The following is a 20,033-nucleotide window of genomic DNA, read 5'->3' on the forward strand; positions in this document are numbered from 1 at the left end:
TGCCACTATACACATCCCCCCAGTGGCACCGAGTGGCACTACTGCCCAGGGGCTGAGACAAGGGGTTTGTAACCATTGGAAGAAGCCCTGTGTTAGGTCACCAAACGTCCACAGCGCTGTGGGATAAGCGCTGTGGCCCCCATCACCGTGGCTCAATATTTCCCATTAAGAACACACACTCTCGGTCTAGCCGGAGCTGAATAGAGGGCTCTGGGACAGCAGGGGACCCGAGGAACAGGCACAGCCACCCTGGGGTGATGGGCCACAAGAACACAGCACAGGTCCCATGGCTGTGGGTAGGGAAAGGCTTCCGGGAGCCATGACCACAGAGCTATCTATGCTGATAGAGCACTTTCTATATGGGCCACAGGCATGACAGGAGTGAGCCAGGAGGGGGTGGAGGTCATCACAGGTGAGGGGGGAGAGGCGCACAGGTCCCTGAAGAGGGAGAGGTGCAGGCGTGCCCTGACTACAGCCTTTGACCAGGGCAGAATCAGCAGGCACCCACCTCGAAGTCTTGCTGCAATGACAGTGCCATAGACAGGGCAGCCAGAGCCCAGACTGAGCTGGCTTTCGTCAGCCCTGAAACAAGGACCACCCCCACCCCCACCCCCATGGAACATTCCGCAACCAGCCAAATTAGGGGCAAATGTTTAGAGCTGAAAGGTTAAATGTCCCCACCAAGGACCTTCCAGGACCCTAAACATAGGAGTTCCCCAAAACCCCATCTTTGAAGAAAGACAAACCTTAGTGATGACACTGGCCACTTGTTAAATCACAGAGTGCCAGGACACGGGGCATGCAGCACGTCAGTGTTCTGGGAGAAAAACGGAAGACCTTCATCTCTCTGCTTCTGAACCAACTTAGGGAAGAAGTTTCAGGCCCATAAACATAGAATCCAAAAGCCCCTGCCAGGGGAAGCCACTCAGCAGCCTGGCAAGGTTTGCCAGTGCCCAAGCATGAGCCTGGTCACCAGTAACAGATAGGCCAGGGCCCCACACAAATGGCCCCGATGCTGCTGTCCACGGCACACACGCCCCCCCACAGGCAGGCTGTAGGGGCTGGGAGCACCCTGCAGGGGAAGGCACGGTCCGGGACTACAAAAGGCCAAGAACCTGCCACTGGCCACCAGCTTCTGGACAGAGTCAGGCCACACTGCCAGACTCCCTGGCCCCCACTCCAAACACCTATTTAATAAAGTAGCACTTTACACCTGGTTTTATTTGATAAAAAGGGAACTCAGTTCAGAAAGAAAAGTGTTAAAATCAGTGGGGAAGATGCTGTGAGTCAGCCACTCCAGACTGTGTCCGACAATACTGCCCGCCCCGTGGGCCCATGCTGGGGTTGCAGGCAGCTGCAGAGGTGTCATTACCGTGTGGTGCTCTGGGAGGGACCACCACCATCCTGGGCCAAGAGCTAGGACAAGACAAGTGAAAAGGACGTGGCAGGGCTTTCTTTATGGAAAAGGAATCTGGCAGAGCCAGAGAACAGCGAGTAAATCAGACAGATAAGCATGGAGGGCCCCCCACCAAGTAGTTACAGCCCCCAGGCCAGGACTCCAGGATACTGGAGCTGAGCTGCCAGTATCCAGACCTGGAGCAAGACACCTGCCCTTGGAGCAACAGAGCAGACGGTGCAAGGCCAAGCTGGACCAGGAGATCACATGGGACCCGCATCCCTCTTGACAGGGCCCCACCGCACGTTCATCTGATAACAGTTCATTATGCCCTGTGTGCTAGAGTAGCCCAGCTACGGCTGGGACAGAAGCAGGCAGAGCTCTAGGGACATGCTGAGTGTTGGAGGGCACATGGAGCAGGGGCCCTCTTACCCGAGATGAAAAAGGAAGAGGCGGAGTGTAAGGTTGGGAAGCCCTGGACATAAAGCATTCCAGGTGCGGGCACAGTGCACCGTGTCCTGAAACCTAGAAGGACGTGGCGCCCTGTGGTGCAGCTTGCCCTGGCCACCCTCCCAGTCCTCTCTGACCCATCCCCCTGACCATGGTGCCTAAGGAAGAAGGCCAGGCCACTCCGTCGGCACACCCTCCCACGACTCCCTAGGGTACAGGCTCTTCCCCACCACCTGCCTGGGGCCCAGGAGTGCCACTTTTCCTTCAGGCCCTGCCAAATATCCCTTCCCCAGGGAGCTCTCCTGGCTGGTAGGCAGGATTAAAGCCCATGGGACTATTACTCTCCATTTGGGACCCTCCGTGCCCAGCACAGGGTCAGGCACCGGAGGGCTATTTGCTTACCTCGCTGTTAACCTGGGACCTGGCTGCAGTCTGGCCAAGGTTAAGAACACGCACTCTGGGCCATCAGATGCCTAGGTCTGACTGCGACCCCACACGTAGACATCCCACTCACTCATCTCCCCCCACCACCCAGGCCTCGCCTGGGCTGGAGAATCTGGGGAGGACTTGCCAGGTGGCCATAGGACACAGAAGGTATGCACAGACTGCTCTGTTTCAGGCCCTTCATGGTGGCGCTCATCCACCATGCAGACAGGGCAGGTTGGCACAGGGGCTGAGGAAGGCCGACCCCATAAGTGGACACAGGACAGGAGGCCAGCTGCTCTGTTAAACAGTTTGCCTGACTGATGCCGTTCCCATTCTGTTTTTTTAAATCTTGTGACTCTTTGGGTTACCAAAATCTCAGCATGCATCCTGAGCAAAAATGATGACATGAGGCTCGCTTTTCTAAATTCCCCCTAAATTTTCCATAGACTTCGGGATTCCTCCAGGACTCCAATGTAAAAGCACATCTGATTTCTGGTGTGCTCATCTGTGACTGGGGCAGGGAAAGGGGAAGCAGCTAGAGGCTCCAGAACCCTCAAGTCTGGAACCTGGTTTTCAGAACAGCAATGCTCATCTCCCCAGAAGTGGCCAGCTTGCAGAGCTCGGACTCTGGGCCTCCTGACCCCACATGTCAAGCTTAAGGTGAGTTCAGCACCACCCACAGGGTTAATGAATGGGTTAAAAAATAATGAAAAACACTAGCCCCAACTTTAAACAAATAGAGCTTTCCAGGTTGCATCCTGGCTAAGGCCCAACCGTGTGGGCAGGCGTGTGTGCAAGAGAGAGAGAGAGAGAGCTGTGTCCCCATTCCCCCCTCTAACTCCCCCCTTTAACACACCCTGCGGGTTCTTCTGAGAAATGCTACTAACACCAGAACCGGTCCACTATGGGAAGCCTTCACAGTCAACACTGAGTCCTGCCACCAACTTGTCAACAGATCCTGGGGACTCACAGAAGACCCTGTAACCTTGAGCAGCCGAGGAATCGGCTGGCCAGGGGTCTGATGATGCCTGAAACACAGGAGATCCTCCACCAGGCTTCCAATGGAAGGGCAAACTCCTGACTTTCCAAGATACCTTAGGCCTTAATTATTCTCCTGGATGGCCGGGGCTACAGCATGTACAGAAGGCACAGGTCCGTAACATAACCATCACTGTTAGGGTGGAGTTCCAGTACCGCCAGCCCCTTCTCCCCTGCTCCTCCCAGCCCTGTGTCCTGCTCTGAACTTTGCAGCCACCCGGCCACATTAATACCAGTGAAGGTCTGGAAGCAATACAAGCTGTCCCCTATCCTGGCCTTCAGCTCTTCAAGGGATAGTGGCTCAGACAGCTAGAACCTGTATCGAGGCCCTCTGGGCACCCACATGAACAGCAGGCAGTGGCAGCCTCCTGGGTCTGCAGCCTGGTTCAGCCCCAACTCAGCCAATAGCAAGTACCCTGTTCCACCACGCCAGGCCTGGGCCTTGCATCCTGCACCCTCCCATGACCTACCTGCAACACCCCCAAACGTGTCTGCCCTGAGCTTCACAACAGCAGAGGGACGCCCACACCTGCAACACGTGGTGTGCTTGCTCTTAAACAGCTGAGCCCCAGGAATAGCACCAAGAGCCCCAAGGAGAGAACACAGAGGTGGTGCCACATCTATTCAGACCAGCCACTCACCAAAGCCGAGCTGTGCCTAGCAGATCACACACTTGGCAATTCCTGTCACCCGAAAGCATCTGGACTCAGTGAATTTACACAAGAGACCAAGACAAGAAAGAGGAGAGGCAGGTCACAGGAGCCATGTGAAGATCCCAGAACAAACTACAGGCACAGCCACTGCGCCGGGGCACAGACCCTGCTGAGTTGCCCTCCACCCCTAAGGAGAAAGGGCTCCAAAGCCTCATGTCTTTTCAGAACAGCGCCAGTCCAACTTCTACTGACCGTCTTGTGAGTCTTGCCCTGCAGACCTGGGCACCGGTGAGTCCTATTCACTGGCCACATTCTCACAGCCCAGGTTCAAGGGGGGGAAGGGGTATTAACCTCATCTGCTCAGAGACAGGACCTTCCCCACAGAGATACTAGGTGGCAGAGCCAAAGGCAGGGAGGACCAGGGGCCACATACCGTCAGTCCTACACTCTAGGCCAAAAATCCATCTAAGAATCCTTAACAGAGCTCCACTTCCTGTCAGGAGGTACTGGCACAGATCACTGGGGGTCACATGGCCGTGTGCACAAAGCTCCCAACCAGCAGCACCCTTTGCACAGGTAGGGAAGCCAGCCAGGCCTCAGCCTGACGCCAAAGCAAGCTGGAGGCACGCTGAACACAGGCGACCAGAGCTGGCTGTCCTCATCCCACTCACCAGATGCACCGTGAGCTGAGCACATTTCGCTGGAACAAGCATACATCTGTGAGCGTCCAGCACCAAAAACAGTGTGACCAGGGGAGGAAGGCACACACTCTTCTGGCTGTGGCCTGCCTCTGCCTCAGACCTCTCCCTGCCTTCTCTCCACCCTGGATGTCCCCCACATGACCCTGCCCTTGGGCCTCCCCAGCGCACAGCACCTCCGCCCAGCCTGCAGCAGTTCCACGGTCCACCTGGTTCTGAAAAGGGAGAGATAACACTGGAAGGTAAGGACAGCAAAATCACGCCATTTCTATGGACAGAACCCAAGAACCGAGATACCTCAACCCTTTGGCAGAGACCCGACTGCCGTTCTCCAGGTCTTTCAGGCTGCTGGTGTCTAATTCAGAATCCATCTATAGATGATACTCATCCTGAGCTGAGAAAGCTCTGGAAGATTCACTGAGGCCCCCCAGCCCATGTAAAGCTCTGTCCTAGGGAAGAGGAGATGCTTGCTGTCACTGTCTCTGGTCATCGGTGCTCCTCATTCCATGAAGCACACGTTCGAAAGACACTCGAATGAACAACGAACCCCTAACTGAGTGCATCCTCCTTTGGACGATGACACTGGTCCCACTGTCTCCCAAGGGACCAAAGGCTGAGGAGACAGGGAGGGGAGAGGGATGCTGCAGCCAGAGCCTGACTCCAGTGGGAGGCAGATGCCAGCCCTCCCACCTCTGCCAGGAACACCCATGCTTGGCCCTTCCTGCCCAGCCTGTGCAGGAATGTGTTTCCAGAGTTCACCAGCAGGTCACAAACAAAAAGGCCAGGCCCACCAGAGGCTGTGCCAGTCTGGAGCTGTGCCCGAGAAAAGCTCCTGGGCAACCCAGGATGTGCACATGGAATGGGAAGCATCCCAAGTCTGCATGAAACCGGGGTGGGGGTGGGGGGGCAGAGTGTGGACAGTCCCAGGGCAGACACCCTCAGGTTTGAGGTTTGATTTAATCTACGCTGACCATGTATCCTCAGGTCAGTCACCATCCTCCAGGTGACCCCTCGGTGAAATGAAGGGGCCAGACCAAAAGGACACTCCAAGATTTCAGTCCAGCCCTGAGATGCAACAGGAAACCACAGCCCATGGGGCGGCAAGCCACAGCCCAGGGGTCAGAGGTGAGAGACCTGGACAGCACATTCTGTTCGCACATGTAGTCCTCACACACCATCCCAACACTCCAGTCCAGCAGCTCTCAAGCCCTGTCTGTAAGGGCCAGAGAGTCAATCTCTTAGGTTTTGAGAACTAGACCATCTCCGTCACAAAGACTCAACTGCTGTCATACAGCAACAAGCAGCCACAGACGATGCTTTGTCCCATTACAGCTTTAGAAACACGGCTGGCAGTTTGGGCCCGCCCCCTGGGCCAGGGCTTACCAACTTGTTTTAGACTCTAAGGCTAGCACCAGAAGGAGAGCATGCCACAGGGTGCCTGAGTGGCTCCATCAGTTAAGCATCCAACTCTTGATCTCGGCTCAAGCCATGATCTTGAATCAGTTCATGAGACAGAGCCCCGTGTCGGGCTCTGTGCTGACGGTGTGGAGCCTGCTTGGGATTCTCTCCCTCCCCCTCTCTCTCTGTCCCTCGCCACTTGCCCACATGTGCCCTCTCTCTTTCTCTCTCTCAAAATAAATGAACTTAAAAAAAAATGCCGTAACAGTTTACTTCATTGGCATCCTTATCCAATTCTGTTGACCTAAGGTGGCAGCAAATATGCCAGAGGCCTTGGTTTGGGGGGTTGGCAGCTACGGCAGCAACACTGGGCACAGCAGACCTCACCTTCTGTGAAGACAAAAAGAAGCCCATGACTGCTAATGGTCTGGGGAAAGCTCTACCACTAATGGTACAGAAAACAGAGCAGCCAAGGGGTACCTGGGTGGCTCAGTCGGTTGAGAATCCAACCTCAGTTCAGGTCATGATCTTGTGGTCTGTGGGTTCGAGCCCCGCATCGGGCTCTGTGCTGACCGCTCAGAGCCTGCTTCAGATCCTGTGTCTCCCTCTCTCTCTGCCCTTTCCCTGCTCATGCTCTTTCTCTGTCTCTCAAAAATAAATAAATGTTAAAAAAAAAAAAAAAGGAAAAAAAAGAAAACAGAGCAACCAGGATAGGGACAAGGCCTGAGACCCCTGTTAGGACCTGGAGAGCAATGTAGTGGGGAGTTACAGGCAGGAGACACCCAATGTCAAGGGGAAGGCCATGCTAAGCGAATGCCCCACCCCCAGCTACTACAAACTGAGCTGTCTTGACTTCATTCAGTGGGCATTCCCCTTGCTGTAAGTGTTGCTCTAGGTCCCTAAAATCATACCCTCCAGATGTGAGGAGAACCACAAGGTCTATATCAGGAAGCTGAATTTCCTCCAAAAAGTCACTGTCCAGAAAAAAAAAAAAAGGAACCTTCCAACCCACTTATCCTCCTCAGGCCAACGGCAGGAGGCAAGGCTACTCTAAGCCCTCTGGGCCCCAGTGTAACCCACCCCCCCAACAACGAGGAGCAGCATGAAGGGGTAGCTGCCTCAGTCCAGCCCCTCGGCCCCCCTCTGATCAGCCTATGCTTAACTGTGGGGCCTGAGAGCAAGTGTGGGGCCACAGGCCCACGTGCACATCCACATCCCTAAGCAGAAGAAGCGGGGGGTGGGGCAGGGGGGCAATAGGACAAGGGCAGGGAGTCCCGCCTCCACAACTGGATCCTGAGGCGGGTGGCCTGCATCTGCCCACAGAGCCAGAGAAAACACCACTCCTCCTTTGGCACCACTGGCATAGGCCCCAGCCCTGAGGCCAAGCCAAAGGAGGAGCTCCCAAAGGGCAGGGAGCACCCAACCCGAGGGCCCTCCAGGCCATTTGCTACCTAGAAGAAAGCCCATTTTCCACAAGTCACTTGTTGACTCAATGTGAGGCTAAAAGAACTAAATTCACCAAAGAAGAGATTCTGCCCCATCTGAGCTCGTGGCCAGGGAAGGGCCCAGCAGCGTCAGGTGCCTCAGCGGGGAGCCCAGCCTTGCCAATTCCCCCTGCCCTCTGTTTGATTTGGGGACAGGGACACAGAAGTGCTGCCACTGGGAAGGCCAGGAGGTGGTGACAGTTCTCCTTGCCCATGCTGCCCTCTACACTCAGGTGACCCTCCTCAAGATACTCAGGCAGGACCTGAAGCTAGCCCAAGCCCACCTCAAGTGTGAGAGCCAACATGACCCAATTCCCTGGGGTCAGGTTCTCTGTCACCTGCGACAAGGGGACTCATGAGCCCCTCAATGGTCCAGCATGTGTCAGAAGCCCAACAGACCCTAACTCCCACTGGAGAGTTTTAAAGGTTCTGCTATCACTTCACACTATCAGTATGGCTACTATCAAAACAAATAAACAAACAAACACACAACCCAGAAAATAACAAGTGTTGGTGAGGACGGGTGGCTCAAGAAACTGGAACCCTTATACACTGCTGGTGGGAATGCGAAACAGTGCAGCCGCTGTAGAAAACAGCTTGGCAGTTTTTCAAAAAGTTAAACATAGAATTACCATATGATCCAGCAACTCAACTTCTGGATATATACTCAAAAGAACTAAAAACAGGAACTCAAGTGAAAGAAATCACAGAAAGGCAAATACTGTTAAGATCTCACTTATATGTGGAATCCTAAAAAAGAAAAGAAAAAAGACAAACTCACAGAAAAAAGAGATCAGACTTGTGGGCACCAGAGGCAGGGAGTGGGGAGAGGAAACCTGGAGGAAGGGGTCAAAAGGTGCACACTTCCAGTTATAAAATAAATAAGCACTAGGGACGCCTGGGTGGCTTAGTCGGTTAAGCGTCCGACTTTCGCTTAGGCCATGATCTCGCGGTTCGTGGGTTCGAGCTCTGCGTCAGGCTCTGTGCTGACTGCCAGCTCAGAGCCTGGAGCCTATTTCAGAGGCTTGCCCCTGCAGCCTATTTCAGAGGCTTGCCCCTGCTGAAGGGAGTCTGTGACTCCTTCTCTCTCTGACCCTCCCCTGCTCACGCTGTCTCTCTCTCTCTCTCTCTCTCTCTCCTAGAAATAAGTAAAACATTTAAAAAAATTTTTTTTAAATAAATAATAAATAAGCACTAGAGATGTAACCTATGACATGGGGACTACAGCTAACAGTGGTGTGTGATATACGGGGAAGTTGCGAAGAGAATAGATTTTAAGATTTCTTATCATAAGCAGGGGGGAGGAAGATGGGCATGGAGGAGGGCACTTGGGATGAGCACTGGGTGTTCTATGGAAACCAAGTTGACAATAAACTATTTGTAAAAAAAAAAGATTTCTTATCATAAGGAAAAAACTTTTTCTTTTTTTGTTTCCATAGGAGATGATAAACGTGACCTCAATTTGGTCATCATCTCATGATATGGGTCAGTCATGTTACTATTCTGTACACCTTCAATTGTATACAGTGCCAGATGTCAACTATATGTCAATAAAACTGGGAGAAAAAAGGGGGAGAAAAAAACAGAGACTCAAACAGATGTTTGTACACCTATGTTCACAGCAGCACTATTCACAGCAGCCAAGAGGTATAAACAACACAGCGTGCATCAACAGACAACTGGATAAACAAAATGTGGCATAGCCATACGATGGAATATTATTCAGCCTTAAAGGGGAAGAAAACTGCCACAGGCTACAACATGGATGAACCTTGAGCACAGTGAAAGAAATGAGTCATAAAAGGACAAATACCAGGGTGCCCAGCTGGCTCAGCTGCAAGAGCATGCAACTCTTGATCTTGGGGGTCATGACTTCAAACCCCATGTTGGGTGTAAAGATTACTTTCTTACTTACATAAACAAACTTTAAAAAAATTTAAAAGGACAAATACCATATGATCTCACTTACATGAGATCACAAAAGTTATCAAATTCATAAAGACAGAAACTAGAATGGCGGGTGCCAGGGGCTAAGGGAGGGGAACTAGTTTTTAATGGGGACAGAGTTTCAGTTTGGGAACATGAAAAAGCTCTGGAGCTGGATGGTGGTGATGGCTGTATATACACTTAATATCATTAAGGTGTAAACTCAAAAATGGTTAAAATGGGGGGAAATGGTTAAGATGGTAATTTTATTTATTTATTTATTTATTAAAAAAAGGTTTTTTTGAGAGAGAGAGCAGGGGAGGGGCAGAGAGAGAGGGAGTCACAGAACCCGAAGTAGCTTCAGCACAGAGCCCAACATGGGGCTCGAACTCATGAACTGCGAGATCCTGACCTGAGCCGAAGTCGGACGCTTAACCAACTGAGTCACCCAGGTGCCCCATAAGATGGTAATTTTATGTTATGTGTATCTCACCACAACTTTTTTTTAAATGTTTACTTATTTTTGAGAGAGCAAAAGCAGGGGTGGGGCAGAGAGAAGGGGAAAGAAGATCCTAAGCTGGCTCTGCGTTGACAGGCTGACAGCAGTGAGCCAGATGTAAGGCTCAAACTCACGAATCATGAGATGATGACCTAAGCCGAGATCAGACACTTAAATGACTGAACCACCCAGGGACCCCTCACCACAATTTCTTTTTAAAAGGCTCTAAGAGGTCCCAGATAAAGACTCTCACTGACTGGTCTTAGCACTCCCAAGGCCTCCCCTGACCATAGCCTGTCACAGGATGGAACTCCCCAGAGAAAACGTTTGTCCACACAATGGAGTGAAATCAGAGTGGAGTCAGTCCTCTGACGGTGAACCCAGGAAGGGGCTGGAGCTCATCTACACCCACATAGGCCACGGCCGTCACAACTGCTTAGTCGGCTAGATGATGAAATTAACCCCAACTTCCTGCCTGGGCACCCCTTACCCCCACGCCCTCCGGCTGCCCCGTCACCCCAGCCTTCCTCCTGTGGCCAACTTCTTAGATCACATGTAGACTTCAGCAATCTCAGCCTCTTCCCGTACGGCTGCACCTGCTCCACTTCCCACCGCATCTCCTGCCCGAAGCCCGCTGTGTTTCTCCCTCTCAGCAGTCATCGCCCATGGCCACCACTACCATGCTCTTAGTGGGCCAAACCCTCAGGAAGGTGAGGGCCTCAGGGCACACCTGGCTAGCCTGCCCACCATGAAGCCCCCATGCCCGGATTGGCACCTGGCCTGCCTCAGCCCACCAGCAAATCCCAAGTCAGTCTGATAAAGAGAACATCAAAGCCACATGCACATGTCCAAGTGAGCGTTGTGGCGGGCCAGTCCCCACATCAGAAAGAGGCCAAGAAGCGCAGGGAAAAGTAAGGGGCAACCCCTTGTTATTCAACCTTTACGGACTGGGGCTCCACTTGCCCAGACTGGATGATGGAGGAAACAGGACCCGCACCTCCCATCCCTGGGGAACAGCATTCTCCAGTGGAGAGGGGGCTTGGCCCCTTGAGACCGCCCCCATGTCACTCGAAACAGCCATGAACTCGCATGCAACCTGCAGGCAACCACAGGGCCACCGCACCCAGAGCTCTGGGCCTGACTCCTCATACTCTGTCAGGAGCGGCCACCAGCCTGGCAGGCTCAGCAGGCACCCTCAGGCCTGGCCAGAAGCCTCTCCAGAAGCTCAGCCAGCACCTCATGCCCTCCTCTGCAGTGTGGCTCCTGCCCACTCCACCATCACCACCTGCTGAGGCTGCCCAAGGAGGATTGAGAAGAGGGACACGCAGGAGGGCCCAGCTCCCTCAACACAGTGGGGTGGGCTTCCTGGCAGGAAAACTGCTAAAAAATCTGGGCAGTCATTTATTTAAAAAAGAAACCCTTAACAATAGAGACAAGCAAGTGGATATCTTAAGTGTTTTTTTTTTTAAATGTTTTTAAACATTTTATTTATTTCTGAGAGAGAGAAAGAGACAGCGTGAGCAGGGGAAGGTCAGAGAGAGAGGGAGACACAGAATCCGAAACAGGCTCCAGGCTCTGAGCTGGCTGTCAGCACAGAGCCCAACCCAGGGCTTGAACCCACAAACCATGAGATCAGGACCTGAGCTGAAGTCAGACACTTAACCGACTAGGCCACCCAGGCGCCCCTGGATATTTTAAATTCTTAAAGGCTCACATTTTCACTCAGCAGAGTTAGCTGGAAGGGCACACATTCAAGGAAGGTGTCCCGGAGTCAAGTCTCACTGTCCCCTTCTGAGGAACAGCGAGAACACCCACGACAGCACAAAGACGTGGCAGATTAGCCAAGGCCCTCGATCAGAGGCAGCTCCTTAACTTCTCAAAGATGGGGTGACCCAAGGCTACCTGTTCCACAGCACATTTGAGGATGCTGGGAAGTGGTTAAGTGGGCACAAGGCCCTGGATCCAACTTTCTCTATGCTTTAGACAGCGCCCCCCCGTCCTCCATCCAGCTGTAGTTCCCCCAGTATCCGGAGCGCCCACTCTCCAGAAACGGATCAACACCAGTACAATCAGGGAAACCGGGCATCCAACTACCCCTGAGCAAAGAACATAATCCAAGAACTGGGGGGCGGGAGGAGGGGAGGCTGCTGGCTTCCAGAGCTGCCACATCAATTCAAAACACCTTCCAATTATATTCAGGACATTTGAAAGAATCATGTGACATCCACATCTGGGTACAAAAGCAGCAATGCAGGGGCACCTGGTGGCTCAATCGATTAAGCATCCAACTTTGGCTCAGGTCATGATCTCGCAGTTCATGAGTTTGAGCCCTGCACTGGGCTCTCTACTGTCAGCATGGAGTCTGCTTGGGATCCTCTGTCTCCCTCTCTCTCTGACCCTCCCCTGCTCATTCTCTCTCTCAAATAAATACTTAAAAAAAAAAAACAATAGCTCCTCATTCTCTCTAAAGCAGCAGCAACCCAGAAAGACATAGGCTCTTTAGCCAGCACCAATGAGGGACTGTACATACATCTAGCACCTTACCCCTCGACATTAATGACAATGATGCACACCCACCACAGACCGGCAGCAGCCCTCTGATCACCCCCCTCATCTTTCCTCTGGCCTAGAGTCATTCCAGAGGTGACCATCAACATCTTTTCGAGCCATGCATAACCTGACTCTCACAAACGCAGCTCAGGCATGACAATAAAGCTGAGTGTGTGAAGATGTTTCTGCCACACGGCCAGAAGCAGGAAAGGTTGGAAATATCCACCTCCCCAGCCAGCCACAGGTGGCTGCCCAAATACTTCCCACATCTGTCCCGCTGCCCATTCCCCAGGGCCACTCCAGCTCAGGCCTCAGAGCCACCGTCCCCAGCCTCCTGCCTCTAGCCCTGCCGTCCCTGACCATCCACTTCCATGGGCCAGACCACATCTCTCCCAAGCCTCAATTTCAATGTATAGAAGTTGTACCACCCAGCCACCTGCAGCCTCAGGCTCCACCCTGATGCACAGGCCCACCAGGGGTGCCCCTCACAGCACTTCAGTGCTTCTGCACAGCCCTCAGCAGGGGAGAGCAGACAGGGCTCCCAGCACACAGGAATCCCCAGGATCGGCATGGTGCCCCCAACATTATCAACGAATCCCGATCTATCAGGGTGCGCACTGCAAGGGAGATGCAGTCACTAGAAAGTGAAGCTTACAACTATGTTGAATAACACAGCTAATATGGTGTCGGGAAAGAAATAAGATCTAACATAAGAGGACGTCACTGTGAATGATGAGGTCCCCAGACGCAAGACAGAGGAAGGCGCCAAGCTGTCAATAAAAGAAACGGCCTTGGCCCATGGGAACAGGAAGTCGCTCCTTTCAGATATTTTGCAAGTTTTCCATGCTGAGCTCTACTTTAAAAAAAAAAAAATTTAATGTTTATTTAGTTTTGAGAGAGACAGAGACAGAGCACAAGTAGGGGAGGGGTAGAGAGAGGAGACACAGAATCAGAAGCAGGCTCCAGGCTCTGAGTTGACAGCAGAGCCCGATGCAGGGCTCGAACTCATAAACTGCAAGATCATGACCTGAGCCAAAGTGGGATGCTTAACTGACTGAGGCACCCAGGCACCCCTATACTCCTTTTATAGTAAACGTTTCAATGCGTGTTACTTTTTTTTTTAAGGTTTTATTAATTTTTGAAAAAGAGAGAGCGTGAGTGGGAGAAGCGTGGGGGGAGGGAGGGGGAGGTGTCAGAGGATCCAAAGCAGGCTCTGCGCTGACAGCAGGGAGCTTAATGCGGGGCTCGAACTCAGGAACCTCGAGATCATGACTTGGGCCGAAGTCGGCTGTTCAACCAACTGAGCCACCCAGGTGCCCCTCCACATGTTACTTTTATGGAGTTCGGGGACCCCATGAACTTGACAGACATGTGAGGGCCCCCTCCCCTCCAGAAGGGCTGCAGGGAGTCACCAACATGCCCTGCTGACCTGGTGACTCAGCCAAGAGCCGCATCACAATGTGGCCAGGGAGGGACCAAGCCCACAGAATATAATTAGCATCAGACTCCAGTGCCGCCACTTGGTGTGGGGACAGTAGGTCTCTCTCTGGATAGTTACTTCGGACATCAGCTTTTTATTAAAGAGTAAAGTGACAAAACAACTACATACCGTAATTGTCTGTCACTCAATGCATCTACAAGTCAGAGGTCATTCAGGGGGATTGTTCTCAAAAGCATCCCTTTGGGCACCTGGTTGACTGTGGAGTGGCCACGTATCACTGGAGGTAAGATCTCAGACAGGGGCACCTGCACGGCTCAGTCGGTGAGCCTCTGACTTTGGCTCAGGTAGGATCTCACGGTTCGTGAGTTTAAGCCCCGCATCGGGCTCTGTGCTGACAGCCTGGAGCCTGCTTCAGATTCTGTGTCTCTCTCTCTCTCTGCCCCTCCCCTGCTCATACTCTGTCTGTCTGTCTGTCTCGAAAATAAATAAGCATTAAAAAAAAAATTTTTTTTTTTTTTTAAAAAGACCTCAGACAATTCCAGGTTGTGCTCATCACAGACCAAAGAGAAACTCATAGTCAGGGGCAGGGGAGCACGGCCCTAAAAGCAAAGGCCTCAGAGAAGGCCAAACCCCACACGTGTGGACTGGCAGCCTGGGCCTGGCCAGGCAGCATCAGGCAGGGCTGCTGCCACAGAAGGAGGGGATCTCCTGAAACCAGTGTCTGCTCCAGAACCAGTTACTCGGAACAGGAGAAGCAGTGTTATTTTCAAAGACACTCCAGAGATGTCACAATCCGGGTATGATGTCAAAACTACTTCAAGGGTGATGAACTCTGGCCTTGTGATGAGTCAACAGAGGGTGGGTTTCTGCCAAGCAGCCTGCTGTTTACATACAAACACCACAGTCACCGTGGTGGTGGTGCAGGAACAGCATGCAAGCCAGAAGCCTAGGCAAGGGTCACAGTGGCAGAGGCGGGGCCCCAGCCCCTCACCACAACCTCACTGGCCACCTGCAGAAGCCTTTGTCCCTTGCCCCCACACCCTGGGTCATTCACACATCCTCTCACTGCACCTGTGGGACAGGAGCCTTCTAGGAAGGATTCACCCCACCTGAAGTATCAAGAGTGTGCTGTGAAATACACAAGTAAACTGAACTCCCTCCGAGGGCAGGAGCCAGGAAGCGGTGCTCTTGACACCACCAGGCCAGCACAATCCCCCGGGCCCAGCCAGGCCACCTCCCTGAAGAGGGGGCAGAGCTTGAAGCCACACACGGCATTCAAGCCTGACACCTGGTTCGCAGCCCCGTCCCAGTTGGGAAATTTCTTCTGGTGACTTGACCTCCCAGAGCCTCTTCCCATTTCCTCACCTGACAAGTGGGAGCCACTCCCCGCCACAGGGCTGACAGACGGGGGTGAGATAACATAACATGTGCAGCTTGGGGCAGTGCTGGCGTGTGGCGGGTGACCTGCAGGTGTTGGTTATCACCATCTTTAGGCTTTCTCAGGGCAGGGGGCACAGTACAGTTACAGGGACAACCTCAGGATTTGCAAGGCCATTCATGTCACCAATGCTTGCAGGAGTCCAGAGCACTGGCATTTAACTAGAACTCGAGACCATGGTGGGACCCCTTTTTGCAGTTGTGTCCCAGTGGCTCAAACTCCCTCCCAACTCAAGAGGCAGCCTGGGCCAGAGGACAGGCCAAGTGATCTTGAAGGTGGACGATGACCCTCTGAGCCCCAACTTGCCCTCGAGGCACAGTGGGAACAATAAGCTAGCCTTCCGGCCAAGGTTGTCAAAAAGAAGACACGAGCCTGGACAAAAGATTTAGAGGGGCCCAGCCCATAGCCAAGAGGAGCAGCATCAGCTATTCCTGAAGATGGCTGCTCTGAAAAGCAGACAGAGCTGGCATGAAGCTGTCCTGCTTAGGGCTAGGTGGGCAACCTCAGAAAGGGGAGACAAGCCTACTTCCCGGGGCCTCACTGTGAGAAGGGAACAGAGGCTAAATTAAGGCTCCTCCCGCCACCAGTGCCCGGGGTGACATCCACACAGCCACCCCCTTAGCAGCAGGCCAGCAGCCCCCAGCACAGCTCTCGAACAGGCATGGAGTATTCGCTGAAGGTCTCCTCCATGTCCTCTCCCCACACACCCTTCCCAGGACAGAGCCTTGGCAGCTGCCCTCCATGCCCCAGCATCCTCCCCAGCCTCTTGGCTCAAGGCTTGAAGGCAGCATGCCTGGGACGCCCCCACCTCCCTACACAGGATCCCTCACCCAGAGACCTCAGCCCTGGTATCTCCCAGAAGCACCCCTCTCAATCAGCACCCTTTTATACTGCCCCGCAGCATCACATCACCCCATTTTATTTCCTTCCTGCTGCTGATGACTATCAATTTCTTTGTGCCCATTCTGTGCTGTCTTGTTCATTATTATATGCCTCCTGCCTCCAGAATGTCAGCTCATGACACTAGAGGCCCATCTCAGTCACTTCTGAACATACCGCACCTGAGCAGTAGCCCTGTACAAACCGGGTGCTCAATCAGGTTTGGGTGGATGCAGGAGCCCAGGCTCCCTGCCTCCCACAAAAGCGTTTCAAACCTCCAAGGCGGGACCAGCTCTGGGTCCAAGTACCAAGTCCTGAGAACAAGGAAGGAGGGAGGTAGGGGGTGTTGGGGCTACTGGTGACCATACACATGTAAACAGAATCCTCCCAGCCCTGAGAGAAGGAAGAGCCAGAGCTGAGAGAGGGCAGGGCACTGGGACCCTCACAGCCCTGACAGAAGGATCTGGAGCTAGGAGGTGTTGGGTACTGGGACCCTCACAGTCTTGAGAAGGATCCAGAGCTCAAAGGTGGCCAGACACTAGGAACCTCCCAGCCCTGAGAGAAGAAGAATCCAGAGCTCAAAAAAGGGTCAGGCAGTGGGACCCTGCAACCCTGCAAGAAGAAAGAATCAGAGCTGGGAGGGGTCAGATACGGGGATATGCACATTCCTGAGGACAAGAAGGATCCAGAGCTGGGAGAGGATCAGGCACTGGGATCCTCAGAGCCCCAACGAGGAGGAATCTTGACTGGGAGGGGTCATGCACTAGCCCAAGGCCTCAAGCAGATAGAACCAAGATTCAAACTCAGATAGGCTACAATCTTCAGGCTTCTTGAGCCCCTCCCTGGGCCCTCAATTTTAACTTAACACTAATATGCTCCTCTCCACCAAGCAGCTTATAAGCCAAGAGAGAAGGTCACTCAGCAACAGAACCCACCCAATCCAATGAAACACCCAGGTGGTTGAGGCAGGTGCCTCGAGGGTCACTCCCTCAGAGCGGCCAGGGAACACTTCTCTGAGCAGGTGCATGACGCTATCTCAGAAGGATGGGTCTATACCTCCTCCCTCTTCTCTCCCAGAAGTAGCCCATCACAGTGAAAAGGGAGATCTATAGGCATAGCTGCCTCGGGACTCACTCGAGTTTTTGTATTCAAGAAGAGGCTTCGTGAACCCAAGTCTAGGTGGTGACAGCCGTGTATATTACCTTCTGCTATATTCCAGGCTGGCCACCAGGTCTACACGAAGGTAGCTCACACTCCACACCCCTCTGGAGAGAGAAACCAAGGGGGACTTTTACTCAGGCTACTCCAACAGCCAGGATTACAGGCTCTCTTCGGCCACAGACAAAATTTCACAGGAACTTCCTCTCCAGTCCCCTGCCACATCTGAGTCTGTAAAAGTCTCTTTGCAATTAAAAGTAAAAATAAAAACCCTCTCCACAAGTTGCTACTGACAAACCATATAATAACCACAGTGCGACAGAATAGAAAACTCCAGACACCACTGACCGCTGTATGTAAGAGGTTTTGTTAATAACCCATACACTTCTCCGGTGGTACAAACCAGTTCTTCCAGGCACTTTCCCCATGCCCACCACCCAGAAGCACCCAAGCTGCCCTGATTTTAGCTCAATCCACTACATTGCCCTAACAAGTGACATTAAACGTGAAACTGCCACGTAACTTAAATTAGCAGTCAGCTTCTGAGAAAAACTCAAATTTGGGTCACCCTCAAAGTGTAGTCCAGCTGGCCTAGACGCCCCCACTGGCTTGGAGAAGTTCTTCGAGGGAGCCCCTCCTGGCTGATCAACACTGCCATACACAGCTGTGCTTCGAGTGGGATGAACTGGAGTCTGTCGTTACCTTCACCCGCACATGAGGAAGATCCAGCTTACTTAGGGGATGTAACCAACACCCTAAATTAAAAATAGCAGTATGACAGCATGAGGTGGACACACAGGCAGACCTTCCAGACGACTAGATCAAGCAAGGGCAGCATGGCAGGGAAGGCGGGGCTCTCAAGTGACCAGGTACCAAGTTCACCTTATTTACATGACTCATGAGCTCTCCCCCAGCTGTTTCTAGGAAAGCCCGCCTTCCCGCAGGACAAGTCGGAACTGCTTAGGGAAAAGACTCTGGGCTGGAATGGCACAAGGAAAGGAGACTTAAGCTGGACACAGTGTCCCCACCACCTCCTTCTCACCTGTAAGGGCGCCTTAGCCTCATCTTGGGGAATCCTTTTGACAAGGGGAGAACTTGCTCTTCAAAAAAAAGAGACCTCTTCTGTGAATGGGAAACTGTGACACCAGGACAGGAAGGAAACTGCCACACATACACACACAAAAAAAAAGTGGGAAGAAGCACGGGAAGGGTGGGCACCGGGAAAGTGGTGGGGACGTAACAGGAGAAGAAATTCCCGGCTTAGCTAATGGTGCTGAACAAGTCTGGGGCAGGAAGAAAGCCACATTCCTTCCTAGTTAGTCTCTCTCCTCACCCGCCCTCGGGCCCCCCCATTCCCAGTACACACACACACACACACACACACACCAAGCAAGGCCTCCGTGAGCTGGACACCAGACCCCTCCCCAGCCACTTTATGACTGCAAAGTCCCCACTTTCCAGGCAACAAGTTAAAGGGCTCCCAAGCCACTTCCTCCCCCCAGGTCCTGACCACTATGGGCACCTGCAACTTCTGTCCCAACACAGATGGAGGGCGCCATGACACAAACAGAAATGGGAAGAAGCAGGTTTCTGACCAGTGTCCCAGATGTGCCCCCAAAGTCAGACTTGAAAGAAGGTACACAGCAGCCTCCCCCAACCCACGCACACTGAGCCAGGTGGCAGAAGTGAAACGCCTCTAACTTCCCCAGATGGGCCCAAATCAGCCCCTGAGAAGTTTGAGAGTCAGCAGCTAGGTGCCCACAAGGGGCTCCCGGCCTGCNAATGTCCAGTAAGAAAGAGTCACCTGCCAGGAGTAGGGGAGTTGGAAACAAGCTGTCAGTTTCTGCTCAAACTCCCCTTCCCAAGAACCAACAGTGAGCCCAATTCCAAGGGCTCACTGGTGTCAAAGCCGGCCCTCCAACGAAGACACGGCCTCCCCACACAAACGGCAAAGGATCTCCACAGGTGCCCCGACAGCGGTGCCCCACTCATCCACCATTGCCTGGTACCCAGACGGAGAAGCCCCAAGCCTCCCCTCCACCCCGTCCCCGAGCTAGGTGAACAGCTCAGTCCATGCCAAAGGGCTGGGTGAGCGAGGAAAGGCTCTGGAGCCTCCGGGTGCCGACTTAGTCGCCCTCGCCCACCCCCACCCCCGGACCAGACGCGCGAGCTCCGGGTCGTTCCCTCGGCCGCCTCGGGCCGCCCGCCAGTGTCACCTCCCAGCGCCGTGAAGGAACGCAGTTCCCCGCGCTCCAAGCTGGACAGGTGCCCACCCCGCGACCTGTCGGCCCAGGAACCTGCGAGCAGCACCTCGGACGCCGGACCCCGCGCCCCCAGGGCAGGACGCCTCAGCGAGGGGCGCGTGAGGCCGGCCTGCGCCTCGACTTCTCTGACGGACGCGTCGGGCCCCGCGCCGCTCACCTGGCTGGAGCGGTAGCTCTCGAAGGCTCTCAGGGCACTGTCGGTAAGCTTCACGTGGAACACAGACACCTTGCTGCCGTCGCTCACCCGCCCGCAGGACAGCCCGTAGCTCCGATCCTCCTTCAGCGCCGCCATCTTGCGACCATCGCTCCCCCGCCCCCCCTTCCCGGTTCCAGCG

The 20,033-nt window shown here is 53.5% G+C and overlaps 1 protein-coding gene across 1 annotated transcript in view; it reads right to left on the bottom strand.

The window, feature by feature from the left end:
* Nucleotides 1-20,004, bottom strand: part of ELL (elongation factor for RNA polymerase II) — a 74,803-nt gene extending 54,799 nt beyond the window's left edge. The window contains exon 1 of the mRNA XM_077777017.1: nt 19,856-20,004. Coding sequence (XP_077633143.1) covers nt 19,856-19,990 — 135 coding nt within the window. The 5' untranslated portion in view covers nt 19,991-20,004. The remainder of the gene's footprint in view (nt 1-19,855) is intronic.
* Between the last annotated feature and the right edge of the window lie 29 nt (nt 20,005-20,033).

This window comes from Crocuta crocuta, unplaced genomic scaffold, assembly GCF_008692635.1.
Source record: "Crocuta crocuta isolate KB4526 unplaced genomic scaffold, BGI_CrCroc_1.0 scaffold77, whole genome shotgun sequence".
NCBI lineage: Eukaryota > Metazoa > Chordata > Mammalia > Carnivora > Hyaenidae > Crocuta > Crocuta crocuta.